At 35.8% G+C, this 19189-nt stretch overlaps 1 protein-coding gene across 1 annotated transcript; it reads right to left on the reverse strand.

The window, feature by feature from the left end:
- Window positions 1-12356: 12356 nt before the first annotated feature.
- Window positions 12357-13375, reverse strand: LOC111806531 (putative ribosome-inactivating protein). Its single transcript, XM_023691884.2, has one exon. It carries the CDS (start codon window positions 13309-13311, stop codon window positions 12469-12471), a length of 843 nt encoding a protein of 280 aa, XP_023547652.2. The 5' UTR covers window positions 13312-13375; the 3' UTR covers window positions 12357-12468.
- Between the last annotated feature and the right edge of the window lie 5814 nt (window positions 13376-19189).

Below are 19189 nucleotides of genomic sequence, written 5' to 3' on the forward strand. Positions count from 1 at the left end.
TAACTACCATAACCGGTAAAGGTTATTGATCCTAGGTTGGTTCTCTATGGTACCTACTTTAGATTCGCTCCCATACTTGACCAACATCTAGTTATTACCTGAAAAAATGTATAAGAAGTAGAGTGAGTACAAAATTAAGTGAGTAGTCTAATTGTAGGCTCTTGATTGTGTCCATAACTCATGAAAGATTACCGAACTCTAAAATTTGAGCAAAAGACATAACATGGGTTTTGATGTAAGAACCTTGGTGGTCATAAAGCATGGTAAGTTTGATGCCTAGTCTTGACTAATGCACGGTGTGATTTCTCATCTTTGGACATGTTTAAGGAGAGAAGATCCTATCGAGTGGTTAACTTCTCGTCTACACACTCAACTCCGCTTGGAAAATCTACAAAGTCACATGATTGGTAAATGTAACAACCAAGAAAAATACAATAATAATAATACAGGTTTAGAAACCGTTAGAATGCTCCCACCGTTTCTGACATCACGTAAATCCATTCGTGAACGAAGAATCGCCATAAGAATAAGGCATGTTCGATAAGTCCTATTTTGGATTTTAAAAAGCCATCAATTTTATTTTGTTTGTTTCGATTTGGGTTAGAAAAATAAATAATAAATGGTTTTTGTGTTCTACAAAATTTACGTCGCAAATCCATCATAAAAAGAGGCCAATAATCAATCAAAATAAGACAAAAAGAAGTTAGGCTCATTTCCAAGTCTTTGGTTCAAAACCCAAAGCAAAATTTGAACATGAGCCGCGGCAAACAGCTTGTCTGAACCGCGGGTCCATGTGCGAGTAAAGCCAAGCAACCCACGTGTCCAGTCCACTCCACATTCGGCCAGCGTGTCCATCCCATCTCTGTGTTAAGCCAAGACTAGCCAAGGTCGTTTGACATTATTGAAAGTATTTGAGGTCAATAATATGTCCTGACTATCTGTCCTCGAATCCCTTAGGCTAGCTTTAAGAAAAGTATAGTGACTCTGGTCTAGATAAACAAGTTTAGCGACCTCAAATAAGTATAGTGACTTCATTGTTGACTTAGTTGGACGACTTGTATGATGTATTATGTCTGTTAGTATGTGCTATGTGATGTTATGTTATATTATGCTATGACATGTTATAAATTTCCTGTCGTGGAACTATGCTATAATATCAATGATATACGATGCACAAACCTCCCTATACCATGTCATGTAAACTATGTTAACATGTTCACTTCATTTCTATGAGACATGAGGAAGTCATGTATGTTAATGATGAAAGATATGACAAGAATTATGTTTGTATGTCTCATAGGTTCGTTATGTCATGAATGAATTGAGGTATGACTTGCATCATAAGCTTATGCGATGATATGAGGAGCTCATGCATTTATCTAGGTCGTGTGCATCATGATACATTTCTGTTATAATTAGTATGGTCACGTACCTTATGATATCTATATTCACCTCTTCCAACCTTCATCTCCACTGACCTTAAGCTTCAAGTCTAACATTAGGAGTGCTAACACTTTTTCCCCAAATCGGCTGTGGACGCTTGCAAATCTTAGGTGCGAAACCTCTAACGAAATGTGGGTTTGTGACAGATTCTTCAAGCAGGTAGATCTACTAAATTAACCAATGTGGAACTCACTCCCAATAATCCTCAACAATCCTCCCCTCTAACAAAGTACACTATAAGTTGGGACTCACGTCTCCTTAAATCTCCTTCTTCCACTCTCAAATGGCTGGACTTGAGCTGTCTTTCGTCATGATAAGATAAAAAAATCAACTACAAGGAGAGTAAGATTCGGATTACCTTGCTGATCGAATATCTCAAGGCAAGAACATTGTTTGAGATTCGAATCACTCCACAAGCAAGATCGATCATGTCTAGCTTGAATGATTCTTGTTGATCAAATATCTCAACGCAAGAACACTTGATTGAGATTCGAATCACTCCACAAGCAAGATTGATCATGTCGAGCTTGAATGATTCTACATGCAACCTAAACTACATAGAATTGCAAAGAAACTTAGCCATTGGCTAAAGAAAAGCACAAATGCTTCTTTCTATATTTTCCAAGTCTACCCTACAAATACAACATACATGGCTTTATATAGTCTCAAAATGAAACTATTAAAGGCATTCCAAAAGTTGTAACATTCATACTTAATGGCCATAATTAGCCATTATGTAAATGTAACCTAAAGTAAATAAAATGTCTTAAAATACAATAACTCTAAATTACTCTAAATTGTAACCCATCCAAAAATTTATAACCATCAAACTTCATTCCTCTTCAATGTGACATGAATTGCAACCTCTTTTGATAATTTTGACAAAATTTTCTTCACATCTTCATTGAAGTATATTGTATGAATGATGTCTCTTGGTTCATATCACGTCACCTATGGCTTATGACTCATCGTTGGCGAGTGTACAGTGGCACCTGCCATACTTTATATATATCTATCTATCTATATCTATATCTATATCTATATATCTATATATCTATATATCTATATATCTATGTATCTATGCATCGATATATCTATATATCTATGTGTGTGTATATATATATTTATATTTGTTTTCCTTTATTGCTTTTAACTACGGGGTATTACAAATCATTCCCCCCTTTAAGAACTTTCGTCCTCGAAAGTTCCTAGTTCCTAAAACAATTTTAGGTATCGGGCCCTCATTTCGCCCTCTCGCTCCCAAGTCGCTCGTTCGGGTCGATGGTTACCCCACTGCACTTTCACCAGACTGATTTCTCTGTCTCGTAGAGTCTTCACACATCTTGCTAGGATTCTTGTGGGGCACTCCTCGTTGCTCAAGTCTTCTTGCAGAGGTAGTAGCTCAAAGTCAATCACGTGTGATGGATCAATGGTGTACTTTCTGAGCATGGACACATGGAACATATTATGAACCACCACGAGTGCCAATGGTAGAGCTAGCCTATACGCCCTGGGTCCTATACGCTCCAAGATCTTAAATGGGCCCATGAAATGGGGGCTTAACTTCCCCCTCTTCTCACATCCTTATCCTTGGTTTATACCCTAAACATGCCCTACTAACCTTGAAACCATGCATAAATCATTTATAACCTTATAAATGGGCCAAATATAAAGTTTTAACCTATTTGTGGTCCCTTTAAACCATTAAACTTTGATATAGAATATAGTAACAGATGGTCATTTTATTTTTTACATTGGTTTATGCCCTAAATATCCTCGTGTGACCTTTAAATTCAACATGTATCCTTATTCTATGATATTAGGTTATAATTTAGAATTTCATGTACAATAAATGTCATTAAGTAGGTCAATTTTATAGATTACTCGGTTTTATGGCTATTTTCCCAATTTTAGGTCCTTAAAATGTTGTTCATGATCTCATCTTTTCATGTATGAGTAATATTATTTATTTTACGTCAATATCAAGTGATCCATATTAGTATTATTTGAGAAAAGTTTGAGATGGCTACTTACATATTCAAGCGCGTTTCCAAGACAAGATCAATTTTGCCTGCTAGTTATCTTGGGTAGGTCTCTTGTGTTTGTGTTCAAGAACCAAAGATATTTCTATAAGAATTAATTAGTAGGGAGGTTGATTTTGAGAAAAAACTGAAGTTTGGTCAAGTGAGTCATGTCATCGTCTCCTTCCTTAGGATAGAAGAAGACGCGACCGAAGTTTACCTCAACCACCTGAAACTTGTCTCCTTCGGGGTCTATTTCAAAAAACTTCATTACACTCCAAGGATCTCAATGGAAGTCGGGGTGAATTGAGTTGTGGCGCCCATCAAACTTACGGGTTATTTTTCCAATAGTTTACCTCAAATATTCTAATATTTTTTTTGCAAAAATTCTTCCCCTTAATTTGGACACTTTTTCTTTCTTGGATACCTTAAAATTCATTTCCCATAATTAATAAAAAATATAATATGTTAAAAATAAAAATTAAAAATTTTCTCCTTTTCTAATCCTCAACCTATTTTGGGGCGTTACAACCTACATGTGTCCCGACACTGTTTCCTCCAATGATCACCTTCTCATTCAAGCCTCGGTTATGCTCACCATTCATGTCGGTGTCATCCATAGCGGCATGAGTCCCCAAGCGATGGTGTTACAACTGCTATCAATTAGAGGATAAACGAAAGAGAATAACCCGAAAAACCCATGTTAGATTCAACTTCATATGCCCTAAATCCAAACCAAGAATGAGTATGAGTATGATCCTTAGAGAAGTTATGTCAATGTAATGGGCCGAAACCTAAAATTTGAAGTAGGCGAGAAAGTATTCCGAAAGGTAGCGGATGAAGGATGAGGTTTGGGCATAGAGGTAAGTTATATACATGTTTCATTGGGTCTCTTGAAATTTTAGATCGAATTGAATCGATAACATATTAATTGGCTCTACCTCCATCCTTTCTTGCATTGTATAATATGTTCCACGTATCTATACTCCACAACTATATGACCAGCCATATTCACTTGATAGATAGACTATGAGCCTTTGTAATTACACTGAGAACGTAAATTATAATGAAAAAACCACACAATTTTGAGTCCAAAGAGTAAAATCCTTGAGCACTAGAGTGATAACATTCCTTAAGATATTTTAACAAACCATCAATTAGAGAATGCAGCATAAAAACGAGAGAAAACAATGATGGAAAAGCACCTAGAGGTTCTCTTCCATTCTCTTCAATTTTTTCTCTCGAACATTTTTCCTCGACCAATTTGAGGTTTGGAATACGTTTATTTGGATTTTATTTTTATTTTATTTTATTTTATATCTAAGATAGGAAATTGCTAGTGAGATTTTTTTGGATCTCTCACCACTCAAAGATGCATGAACACCACATCTTATGATTTAGTGTTATACTTAATGTTCGATTTTGAACAAATTGAGCTTATAAAACATAAAAAGTAAAATAATCAAGAACCCAATTAGTTCGATTTCTTTACCCTAATGGGCAGACGGAAGTGAAAATATATTAAATAAAGACCCCTAAAAATATAAAGAAAGAAATAAGAAACATGGAAGCATGATGAAATACATAAATGTTTGTAAACATAATGAGGAATAAGAACATCACTAAAACATTTATCACTCGTAATGATTTTCGCAAATTATGTCATGCTTTAGTTGAGCAAGCTGTGCCTTCAAGTTAGCTTTGATTAAGGAGTATTGATTTTGAACACGAAACAATTTAATTTACTTCCTTTTTTATTGCATTCAAATCAGATAGCGTAAATAGGTTTAACTGAAGCATATGACGCTTAAGCAACGCTTCAAAGTTTCTCTTGTTCGATACATCCAATGCTTTAGAGGCAGAGCCACTTTGAGTTTCAATTTCATTTTCTCCCGAAAGTCGCTTTGATAATTCAAAAGCCTCATCTCTTTGCATCTCCATTTGAACTGTGGTCTCTATAGCTACAAAAAGAACACTCCCAAAATGTTAGCACGTGGTGGGAGAAGATGCACTCAGGGCTTCTTTTTATTTATTGTTCCATAACGAAAATTTGGAAAGCCTTATAAATTTCCAAATTAAACTCAAAATATTTGGAAAGTCCTAAAAATATAATATAGTATACAATAAAATGCTCCTAAAGTAATAATTCCTTTCCATATATATCCAAAATAATGAAACTTGTGCCTACTATTAATAAACCCAAGTTGATGTGACCAACGATTTGGGCCAAGTTTCATTATACCTTGGGCTCATTTTGGCCTAAGTGAAGATGTAACTTGGGTCAATGACAAATGTGCAGGGTTGCCCAAGGCAAAGGTCGACCTTACTTTCCGAAGGCTAAAGTCACTTTAACTTTCTCGTGGTTGACTAGTGTCACAGCCTAATTATGAAAAGAGTAGGTTGTGGTATTCAGGTTGTGACAAGAGAAGCGACAATTCTCAAGTGGCGTCCATCTGGCCACACGAGGGTTTAGATGAGTATTATGATGCGACCCAGGAGGATGGTGCAATGGGCATTGAAACGAGTCGAGGCATAAGCAATATAGAGATATAGAATAGACAAGAGTGGAAAAGATAGGCTTGTTGAAGGGTCGGATAGGGTCTTGGGCTTTAACCTCAAAAGTTAGAGATCTAGAAGGAATTTGGGCATGCAGTTGTGGAGTTAAGTCCGTCCATATGAATGCTTGCCAAATTTGGTGTCAATTGAACCTCGGACAGATGCTCCATGATATCGTATGACCATTCGCCAAAATCACGTCTATGTGTGGAGTATTGAAAATGACTCAAAATATACTGTAGGGGGAGGCATGGCTCACGTCTATGTGTGAGGGTGAGCATGTCAAGATGAGTGTCTTGGACAACTTTCTTTGAAATAGGTTTTTCAAGAACCACACCGGGTGGCACGGGTATTCCAGTATTGAACCTCAACTCCAAGTCAAAGGTTGATATATGCACCCGCTAACTGGTACGATATCTGTAAATGACATGACATGTGCACTAGAGGGCCAATGCCTTGGTAGAACTCGGATGGGTGAATGTTTGAGCTATCCCGATAGGATGAGCGACGCGAGCGTCAGTTTTTGATGGCATGATCGAGTGAGTAGTGATGGCCGAGTTATTTTGCCCCTCTCCCCATCATGGGGTTCTTGAGTGGTCTTGACAGAATCATGCAAAAGAAAGAAAAGTGAGAGAGAAAATTGAGAGAAGTAGAAGAGAGAAGAAAGAAAGAGTCGCCGGAGTACTCATCGGACTGCCGCCGGAATTCGCCCTCAGCCTCGATCTAGTTGCATTGACCCCTTTCTTCGAGGAATAGTGAGGTTCAAGAGATTGGAGTCCCATTTCTTCCATTTCTTGGGTATTCTTCAGATTCGAGACCATCTTTTGTGACTCGTGATCTAATATTTTAATATGTTCATCTAGGGGGATTACTCTACAAGATCGGTGAAGAAATTTGGTCGAAAAACGTGACTAATATCGGTATTCTGAGGGCTCTTTCCAAGAACTGTAACGAGGTGAACGACCTATTTTGAATGCTCATATTTCGGTTTGTATGGAAGTAAAATTCATCAAAGATCTAGATGTAGTTTGAACCACGATCTATAACTTTGCCGAAAAAACTATATCGACTTGGATTCTGGATCAAAAGATATGAAAAAGAGAAAATGGAAAGAAATCTAATCAAAAATCGAATTTCGCATTCTGCCAGGAGAGAAGAGAGTTTTTTCGATGAGCCACGTGTCCGCCGGCGATAGGAGAAATACGTTTCGACCAGAGAGGGACACACGTCGAGTTTGGGTGGATTCGTACGCCACGTGGAACAATGCAGCTTTGTCCTTTTCATGACACGTGACTGACCCGACCCACAAACCCGTGTACAGACCCGTAACCAAGCAAGGCAGCAGACTCCAACCCGAAACGCCGCTTGACACCCGGTCTGTGACCCGCGACTGTAGAAATCTGCTCTGTGGCACTCACGTGTGGAACCTATGAGTGGACACTCCTGGCGCGTGAATAGTGCGTGGCAGGCACGTGTATGGCATTTTTTGACCCGTTCAAGTTCTGTTTGCCTGATTTTCATCCTGATTTCAATTCTAATAATATTTTTATGTGATTTATGACCTCATCGAGGAAAATCAATATTTTTGGACACCCTGTGTATTAACGCTTAACGGAAGGGCACACGTCAATCAAGTAAGTCATCGTACGTATTTTTAGGAAGCAATACTTGTAGGGATCGCTTGAAATGCATGCATGCTAGTGTATTTACCTTAGATGGTAGTTTTCCATGATTAAATGTAGGTAATTTGATTGTTTTGAGTATGGATGTAATATGTGAAGTATTATGAGAATTATCTTAGTGTTTCAATTATGTTTTAAGCTTTCGCTATCTATGTAGATGTTTAATTCATGTCGAAAGGAGGATGATAATTTGTGAACTCTACACTCCGAGAGCTTGATGGATGTTATCGCCCCGTTGAGCATATATGTTTACTTTGCATGAATATGATGATGCTAGATGATAGTTCTGTGCACACTTAGTTAATTTTCATGACCCACATTTATGATAAGTCTATGGATTCGTGGATAAAGTGGAAGTCGCTAAGTAAAGACCTAACCTTTCCCTTAGAAGCCTAACAAACCACCACACATACGAACCACCTTAGGAGTACCTTAGGCTGCAAGTGTATGAACGATGTCATAGCTTCGTGGGGGATCAGGGGGTTCCTGATCATACGTCCTAGAGCCAATGAGAAGTCCGTGGGAATCTGTTAAGCCTCGGATGCGATGAGAGACTACAAGCAGATGATTTATTAAGTATAATTTTTATACTCATCCCTGTTTTCCTATCTTTTTCAAGTGTTCACAGACTGTCGGTCGAGGTGGAGGAGCATTCGAGAGCTGTGCAGTCAGACGGGGTCGTTTCGAAGTGTCAGTCCGTTTTCAGTGTCTTTTGTATTTCTTTTTATATTTGGAACCCTTTTGGAATATTTAAAAATTAAACTTCTCTTTCTTCTCTCTTAATTAGACAATATTTTGATCTTTTATTTTAAGTCTCTTTTAATTTCTTTTTAATTGCTTTTGCTTTCTTCTTTTTAGTCACTATCCTAATTTTGAAGCGTTGAAAATTAGGTCAGGACTCATTCTCTCTTAAAAGATCAAACTCAACATATGTACATGTATTCAACTTTTCATTGGTTTTGAAAATGACTAATAATTTTATATCGTACCAAATTTCATTGTAGTTCTCCAAACGCACAATCATGTTGCATACCATTATGTTTTGGTCTCAACCTGGCTTGAGGAGTTTGACACTTGGTTTTTTATTTCTTATCTTATTTGCACTTGCAAGAAAAATCTTTAGCTACCATGCATTTTTCCTATTTTACATGCAGATTTAACAGACTTGTCAAATTTATGAGTTTTGGGCTTCCATTTCCTAAGTTTAGAGATACTATTTTGTTTGAATCTTGGAAATTGCCATGATCTAACTTAGTTGAGATACATGCTTATCTTGAATTCTATTCTTACCTAATATTCTACTAAACACATAAATAAATAATCTAAACAGTATATAAATTTATGCGCATACAATTATTGAAAACGTGTTTTATTCCTTCTATATTAGTTTTTGTTACTATGTATTGACAATTAATAATTTAACTTGAGGTACCCAAATAATTATTTTTCAACACTTATCTTCTTCTTCTTATCATTATGTTCTTTTTATTTTTATTGTTGGCATTTAATCATATATGATGATTGAGCCAAAGCTTGTTGACTTTAATTCTATAATAAACTGTTGAGGACTTTAATTTCTTCACCAAACAATGGAAATTTCTTCAATGATATTAATGGACTCCTCTTTGAATTTTCAACCGATCTAAATACACTATCTAAAATTTTTTTATAGAGATTTCATAGTAAACATCATGAATTTGTTTTTTAATTTTTCCCCAAACAATGAAAATTTCTTCAATCGCATTAATAAACTCCTCTAAAACTTGAGCAAAAGGCATGAACCTTGGTCCTAGGTTGTGAGGTCATAAAGCACGGTGAGTTTGATGCGTAGTGTTGACTAATGCACTTGTGTGATTCCTCATATTTGAACATGTTTAAGGAGAGCAGATACTTTCGAGTTGTTAACTTCTAGTCTACACACTCAACTTGGCTTGGAAGATCTACAAAGTCACATGATTGGTAAATGTAACAACCTAAGAAAACGACAATAATAACAGGTTTAGAAACGGTCAGAATACTCCCACCTTCTCTAAGATATCTCCTCTCTTCCCCAATTAGTCCAATTGCAAAACAGCTTTTCTGACATCACGTAAATCCATCAGTGAACCAAGAATCGCCATAAAAATCAAGCGATGTCCGATAAGTCCTATTTTGAATTTTAAAAAGCCATCAATTTTATTTTGTTTGTTTCGATTTGGGTTAGAAAAATAAATAATAAATGGTTTTTGTGTTCTACTTGCGTCACAAATCCATCATAAAAAGAGGCCAATAATCAATCAAATCAAAATAACACAAAAAGAAGTTAGCTCATATCCAAGTCTAAGGTTCAAAAACCAAAGAAAAATTTGAACATGAGTGGCGGTAAATAGCTTGTCTGAACCATTTGAGCGGCTCAAGTTGTTACTCTGTACTTTGCTTCTCTAGTTGACAACAATACGGTTGGTTGTCTTTTGCTACGTCAAGAAATTGTTCTCGAATTGAACTTGAACACATATTCGGTTGAGCCAAGATTTGTTGAGCCACATCCAACTTTATCCATATACTATAAACCCTTTAGTTATATCGGAAAATGATCCTTATGTCAACCGTTGAAGATTACATTAATAACCTTCGTTTTTTCATACAATTGATAAATATTACATTATAAATAAAAAAATATTTTTTTATTAAAAAATTAAATAATTAATTACGAGATAAGTACCCACATGTTTCTATGTTTTGACTCCCATTGTCTGGATTAGTTAAGAGCACTAGATTAGTTAAGAGCACTAGCTGCCTCATCCTCTTGTCATCTCTCACGATTCTATTGTATTCGAACTACTAGAGTCATATGTCACAGTGTAGCCAAACTGACACTCTCATCCTAGTTTTAAATTGTTTCTACTACCTATTCTTGATAGGGAGAATCACACATTCAATCACCTGGAGCTAATGCACAGTCAATCATGCATATAGTCACACATGCTCGACGATGTGATATTATCCGACAAGCACCCGAAGGGTAGATATTTCATCCTCTGTTTCAGCACGATTATGTGCAAGTATTTGAAAAATAGTTTACCACATCATATGAGGAATAGACCAGTCATGTCATTAACAAGTGTGACTATTGTCTTTTATCCAACCATTATCCCTACAAGTATTACTTTCTAGAATCCATGTAGTTACTTGAATGATGTGTGTCATCCTGAATTTGTTTTACCATGTGTTAGAAGCTACAAAATTTCTCAAACTTCTCTAGTAGGTCCTATTCGAGTAAAAATAGGATTACTATCAAAATCGAAGAAAAAAGTCTTAACAGATGTAGAAAAAAATTATTAATTACGAGGTTCAAGTGCATAAATCCGAACAAATTCCAACTAGACCTGAATCCTAGAGTCGGCTCTATTGTCTTTCTTGAGATTTCCACACCACCTAGTGTCCACCCACTTCGGGGCTTAGCGTTCTTGTTGTTACACCACTTGGTGTCTAGCTCTGATACCAACTGTAATGACCCTAGTTTTCTACTAATCTAAAGTTGCTATCCCATGCCTGACGTAACATATTGTGTGGAAATATTAATTTAAAACGTTTTCATAAAGCAATGTCATGGACTTACATATTTAAGAAAAAAAGGTCTTAAAACATTACAACGGAAAAAGTAAAATAGACATAAGTAGAAATAAAACAACAATGTCGTATACTAACCTAAAGTTTACGAAATTAAATACAACTACCCCTCTCACATGTGAAGCAAACGCTCTATCATATGAGCTACACTCCCTTCACCAAACCAATGAAGTACGAAAAGTTTTGGTTAGTATAGGGCATTGCTGTTTTCTTTCTTCTTATGTCTATTTTAATTTTTCGGTTGTATTGTTCGAAGACTTTTTTTTTTTTTTTTTTTTTTTTTTTTTTTTTTTGTTGTTGTTGTTGTTAAACATGTAAGTTCATGACATTGTTTTATGAATACGTTTAAATGAATATTTCTATGTTATCACATGAATATGTTTTTATTTTTGTAGCACGATTCAATTGGCAATTGTTTCTATTGGATTTTTTTCAATTTTATTTAAATTGAACCATATAGCTTTTGAGTCAACTTCCTTTAAGCTTGTATTAATATCCAATAATAGGATTTATAATAATTAAAGGACAATATGTCAACATCTATATAAAGCTCATACAAAATTGTCCAATTGATAAACCCAAACATAGATTATAGTTGCAGCGGCCAAAACTACACGTATTAATTGTTGGATGAAAGTCTCACGTCCGTTAATTTAGGGAATAATCATGAGTTAATAATCTAAGAATACTGATTGATCGTGGGTTTATAATAAAAAAATATTATTTCCATGTTAGATAAATTTGTAGGTTGAAAATCATTCCTAATGTTTAGTTACTATCTTTTTTAATTAAGTTGCCCACATATTTCCATTTCCGAGCAAATATTATCTCTCTCATTTATTTTCTTCTGCCAACAATTTCTTCGTTTTTTCCTCCATAGCGATTTCCTCACATTCGCTCCGTCAAAGATAACACTCCATGGGTATGAGGCCTTTAGTGGAATCCCAAAGCAAAGTCACGACAGTTTATGCTCAAAGTGGACAATATCATACCATTGTGGAGAGTCGTGTTCATCTAACATTAATAACTCTCTCATGGGCGGGTATAAAACTGAAAAGACTCGGTTCATTATTGAAATGAAATAAAACACAGTTACATTAAGCACTCACATAGTAAGGTCACATGAACATGCTTTTATTTTCATAGCAGAAAGTTGTCTAAGGAATTGTAATAGCTTCAGGCTTAAAAGTTGCAACATTTTGCTTGTTTAGCAGCAGCTTGATGTTATTGGTTACAACAAGAGAGCTAACGTTAGTAACCTCCACTGAAAGGCCTTTATCATTAATAAGCTTGACAGGAGTTTGAAATGTTCCATTGTTGGAGTTCGCTATCTGAATTTGTTTGGACAGAAGAGACCATTCGTTTTCCAAACTTATGGCTGCTAAACTTGGGACCTCGTTTCTGCCAATTCTATCGATAATTTGTTTCTCAATGTATTTAAATCTTGAAGCCTCGGCAGTGGTCTGAATGAGTACGAGGAATGCCGCCGGAGCAGCTTTGGTGTCATAATGATACAAAGCGGAAATTGCAGTGTCCAAGGCAAGGAATCCCAGAGGAATTGAATCTCTATCCTTGTCTGCAGCAATTTGAAGCTTTTGGTAATTGCTAGAGTATGGAAGAAGAATGTGCTTAGTACCTTGGAATACGAACTCAGAAGCTAACTGAGCGGCAGGCTCGTTGAAAAAGTAGGATGTTGTATTGACAAGATACCCCATAATGTAAACGTTGGTTACATCTATAGCCACCGTGATAGTTTTCTCCTCATAGTTGGAGAGTTTCATTAGTGTGTAGCGTGCTGAGCCCTTGAGAGTGGGAAGTAATAGAGGTATATTGTAGACTTTTCCAGCATTTGGAAGAGCGTTCCTCAGAGATGTAATGAATTTGCTGTAAGATTTGGAACTTGAACCCGACAAGCTGAAGCTGAGATTATCGCCTACAGCAGTGTGGCCTTCATGGAAGATGGTGAGAATTAGCAAAGACAGCACTGAGAGTCTATTCATCTTTCCCACTCGATCGCTTAGGATGCCATTGGAGGAGCTCGAGTTGTGGTTTTTAAAAACAGCTAGCTATGTGAATCCTTTTTTTTTTTTTTTCACAATATTTAATCTTTGACATGTGTTTTCCTTTTTCAAATTTACCCTTTTGTTAGATGTAAAAGTAAATTATATTTCAACAGCTGATGCCTATAAAATATCTAGCAGAGATATTTCAATAATTGATATAGAGCGTGATGCCTCTAAAAGAAATATATTTGGTAGATATTTATATATAGAGATGATTATATCTATCCAAGCAATTATAACAAACTGAAACTATACATACTTAGGCAGTGCTTTGAAGATGTACTTACTATGTTAACTGTATTCTCTCTTGCTGTACATACCTGAAGTCATCAATATAAACCTTTAGCTAATATTTCTCTCTCCTAATTTTTGTATTCATCTAGATCGAGTGTATGCGTTGTTGTGCAATCCTAACAACTGGGATTAGAGCTAGGCGAGAGTCATCACGATCCGTGAAAATTGAAAGTTCAAAGATTGGAATGAGAAGTTTATGGATTCGATTTCAGTTTCTGGAAGATGTAGATTGAAGATTATTTGTACTAGAAAGATCTTCACGAATCTCTGTTGGGGTGAAGCCGGATACTATGACCACGGAGCAGAGGAAGCTCAAGGATCATCAGGTCTTAGGGGGTACATTAGGTCTCAAGGATCATCAGTTTTTCGCAAACAAGAAACTGGAGAATCATCTGGTAGTGCTCTCAGTATTGACCAAAGGGGAAGAAGTAAATCGAAGGACCCAAAGAAAGGTCAATCAAAATCAAAGAACCATGAAAATGTTCCAAACTAACCAAATAACGTGTTGTAGTTGTGGAGAAAAAAGTCACTTTCTGACATATTGTACAAGACCAAAGAGGGAGCAGAATCACAAATATGAGGATGATGATTCTATAGCAGAAGACATTGTGGATGCTCTAATCCTCAGCGTAGACAATCCTATTGAATTCTGAATTTTTGATTCAGGTGCATCTTTTCATTTGTCTCCCAATAAAGAGTTGTTCCAGAATTTCAAGTCTAAAAATTTTTAGAAGGCATATCTTGCCAACAACAAAGCGTTGGAGATTGAAGGAAATGGGGATGTCTGCATAAAAACTCTTGCAGAAAATCAGTGGACATTAAAAGGATATTAGATATATTTCTTGTCTTAAGAAGAACCTAATCTCTATTGGTCAGTTGGATAGCACAGGTTATGCAACAAAGTTTGAGAAGAGTTCGTGGAAGATTGTGAAGGGTGCTATGGTGGTAGCACATGACACAAAATCTAGAACCTTATACACCATTACAGGGTGCATGAACATGGCTGCTGTTGCTGAGAGTTATTCAAATTCAAGTCTATGGCACAATAGACTTGGACATATGAGCATCAAAGGAATGAAGATGCTGGCTGCGAAAGAAGTTTTGGAAGGTTTGAAATCTGTTGATATAGGTCCTTGTGAGAACTACGTTATAAGCAAACAGAAACGAGTTAGCTTCACAAAGACTGCTAGAGAACTGAAGAAAGTGCGATTGGAAATGATCCATACAGACGTTTGGGGACCATCTCCAATTCCATCATTTGGAGGATCAAAGTTCTATATCTCCTTCATCGATGATTTCAGTAGGAAGGTATGAATTTATTTCCTGAAACACAAGTCAGATGTGTTTGTCACCTTTAAGAAGTAGAAAGCTGAAGTTGAAAATCAGACCGACTTGAAGATCAAATTCCTGAGGTCTAACAATGAAGGAGAGTACGACAAGTTAGAATTCAAAGCATTTTGTTCAGCTGAAGAAATTCGATTATGAGGACAGTTCCCAGTGAAGCAAGACAAAATGGTGTTGTTGAAAGGATGAAAAGAAAATTGAATGAGTGCACAAAGAGTATGAGATTCATTCTGGACTGCCAAAGACATTCTGGGTCGATGCTATAGATACGCAGTCTACTTGATCGATAGAAGGTCGTTAGTACCCTTCGAGTTCAAGTTGCTTGAAGTAGTATGAACAGGAAAAGAACTCAAGTACTATCACTTGAGAACTTTTGGATGTACTACGTATGTTCGTGTTAATCCAAATAAGAGTGACAATCTTGACGCTAAGCCTGTGAAATGCTACCTCATAGGCTATGATGTGACATGTTCGGGTACAAGTTTTGGGATACTAAGAACAAGAGCGTCCTGAGACATTGTGACGTGAATTTTAATGAAAATGTTATGTACAAGAACAAAGAGAAGAAAGGTTTTGGGACAACGAAGCAAGTGAGAGTTGAAGTTGAGTTGCGGAAAAATTCACTTAGTGATGTTGTAACAGGTACTCAAGGAACTTCTGAGAGTGTTGATAAGGAACTAGAGGTGGTGCAAGTGACACTTGAGCAGGCATTGAAAAGATCATCCAAAGCTATTAGAGTACTAGATAGGTATGTACTTTCATTACACTATTGTTGCTGACTGATGAAGGGGAACTAGAGCCCTTTAATGAGGCTCTACAGTGGGAGGATACAACCAAGTGGAAGCAAGTCATGGATGATGAATGTCTAGGCTTAAAAAATGTGTTGCTTTTTCATCTACTAAGGTTGAGTACGTGGCAATAGCTAAAGCTGGAAAGAAGATGATATACATGACAGACTATCTAGAAGAATTGGGCAAGAAGCAGCACAAGAAGATTCTTTACAAATAGTTAGAGTGCCATATCATTGGCGAAGAACCCAGTCTATCATTCAAAGACAAAACACAGAAGGTGATACCATTTTACTAGCATGTTAGTGGAAGATGGTGATGTGTTTAGAGAAGATAGAGGGTGCAAAAAATCCATGACAAAATGTGTTGATGTTGGAACATTGAGCTTGTGCAAAATCTCAATTGGTATAGTGCAGTGAAGATGCTTATAGTCGTTTGAGAATGAAATTTTTGGTTGACTGGATAGTCAACAAGTAGAGAATTGTTGGGATATGGAGCCTGATGCCGTAAAAATAAATATATTTGATAGATATTTATATACCGAAGATGGTTATATGGGTTGAAGGTATATATAGTAAACTGAAACCATACATATACCCTAAGTTATATATAGTAAACTAAAACGGTATATATATATATGGGTGAGGTACTGCTTTGAAGATTTTCTCTTAGCCAATATTACTAATTGAATTTTCTTGTGTTGATCTATATTGAGTATGTGCATTATTGTGTGATCATAACATCATTTACACCGGTTTTTCTTTTACTTTCATTTAATGTACAGACTTTTCTTTTTGAATTAGATTGTGACGAGTAATTTTTTGGTAGAAAATAAAATAATTTAAATAGTTGAAATATGTTCAAATTGATATGAATATCTTCATCTATCTTATCACATAGGCATTGAGAAAAAAAGAACATGATATGAATTAAGATATCTCAATCATCTAATATGAACTTCAAAGAAGACTACTAGAAGATAAACTGAGACAGTAATTAATGCCATATTAAAGAAGAATATTATTCAAACTACTCTAATTGACTTTATTTATTCCGGCAGGTTTACAAATTAGAGTTATAATGTTTTTTTTTTTTTTTTTTTTAACATATCTGAAGATTTTATTTATTTCAAGGTTACATTTGTATAATGATTAATTATGGTCATAAAGCAGGAGAGTTACACCTCGTTTCATATTGAAGCTCTATAAGATCATGTATGTTGCATTTGTAGGCTTAGAATCATTTAAGTTTGACATGATCAATCTTACTTGTGAAATGATTCGAGTTTCAAAGACGTTTTCTACCGTGAGATATTTGATCAACAAAATTATTTGAATCTTAATTTTCTTTAGGATGATTCCTTATCGCTTTGAAGTTTTTTGATATTTTAGATCTAAAGTTCTTATTCTCGTTATCTATAAATTTGCATATTATGCATGCTTATCATTCATTTCGTGAATATGATAGAACATAGCACAAATTAATAAAAGGAACTTTGTTAATTATTTAGTACTTTTCGTAGAAAAAGAAAAAGAAAAGGAAAAAGAAAATTACCATTGAAGACAAATTGGAGTCACGGATGGCAAATTTGTTTTGCTACCTCCAACAACTCCAAGAACATAACACAACAATGATATAGCTTTCCAAATACTTTGATATTTTGAAACTAACGACTTAAATGGCACTTTGTGACCAAAATCACCCGACTGATTTTATTTTTAAAGTAGGGTCACTAATTCATGACCTATCCTATATCAAAATTGTCTAGCTCAATTCTGAGCTGCATGTAGAGATACTCATCACCCAAATCATCTGTTGATGAGTAGTTTTCAAAAATTATGGACTATCAATAATGGTCTAAGACAACGCGTGGATTCCCCTTACATAATTAAGCAATACAACTAAGGTCCATTCCATTGGATGACGTGGATCACCGTTTCTTGTAACCTTAGTGGCTAATGCACATTGTGTAGTTACCATAAAATTAATTTTCATCATAGTAATCATCTCATCCAAAGAAAATAAAATAGAATCACATGAGCAACCGTACCTAACATTTAAAAACAAAAAAACAAAAGACTTTAGTCCTACGGATAAATCCCTTGCCTTAGTCCAATTCTAGGAAACCTCCTAATCATTCAAAATATCCCTTTAGCTAGAGCTACTCCCAAATACTAACCAAAACATAGTAAAATAAGTTAAATCTATGAAATTTAAGCTTGAAACAAGGGAAATTGAGGATCAATTCATCTCGTTAATGGAAGGCAATAAAGAATTGTTGAACCAAATCACTTAAATTTAATCCGACCAAACCAGTCTAGTTTAATTGAACTGAAATCTCAATTGGTTTGAATGAATCATTTTTTTCAACCTTCGAACTACAACCACCTATGTTATTACTTGTTTATTTTTTTAGCTTGTCTCGAGCATGCATCCCGACGTGAGCTAATTTATAGGAGTAAAAACACTGTAAAAAATTTTTCTTTTAAACCAAGAGACTTAGAAGAATTTAAACACAGAAAATATTACAAAATACATAGATATATAAGTTTGAGCGTAAAGATATAAAGGGAACGTAATATAAAACTAGATCGAGACAAAATTGAGTAAACATAGAGGGGTGTCGAACTAGGGCGTATATGTATTCGATTGGAGGAGTGTCGACCACAACCCATTCTATAGCACCCGAATAAAAAAAAAAAACGAAGAGTCAAAGTCACCGGACGGGCAAATGGGACATTTTGCCCCTGTCCATTGTGAGGTTCTTGAGTGGTCTTCACACTGCAAAAGAAAGACAAGTGAGAGAGAAAGTTGAGAGAAGTAGAAGAGAGAAGAAAGAAAGAGTGGCCGTAGTACTCACCGGACTACCGCCTAGATTTTCCCTCAGCCTCGATCTAGTTGCATTGACCCCTTTCTTGGAGGAATAGTGAGGTTCAAGAGATCAGAGTCCCATTTCTTTCATTTCTTGGGTATTTTTCAGATCTGAGACCATCATTTGTGACTCGTGATCTAATATTTTAATATGTTCATCTAGGAGATTACTCTACAAGATCGATGAAGAAACTTGGTCGAAAAACGTGTCTGATATCGGTATTTTGAGGGCTCTTTCCAAGAACTGTAACGAGGTGAACGACCTATTTTGAACGCTCATATTTCGGTCTATGTCGAAGTAAAATTCATCAAATATCGAGGTAGTTTGAATCACGATCTATGACTTTGCCAAAGAAACTATATCGATTTGGATTCTGGATCAAAAGATATGAAAAAGAGAAAATGGAAAGAAATTTAATCGAAAATCGAATTTCGCATTCTGCCAGGAGAGAGAGAGAGAGTGTAACGACCCTAATTTCTACATACTCAGAGTCGCTACTAACGTCTCATGCTCATCT

Source organism: Cucurbita pepo, chromosome 12, assembly GCF_057944985.1.
Source record: "Cucurbita pepo subsp. pepo isolate OVF chromosome 12, ASM5794498v1, whole genome shotgun sequence".
NCBI lineage: Eukaryota > Viridiplantae > Streptophyta > Magnoliopsida > Cucurbitales > Cucurbitaceae > Cucurbita > Cucurbita pepo.

Excerpts from the sequence above, each read along its gene's own strand:
- LOC111806531 (XM_023691884.2), bottom strand. The coding sequence starts at position 13,311 with ATGAATAGACTCTCAGTGCTGTCTTTGCTAATTCTCACCATCTTCCAT.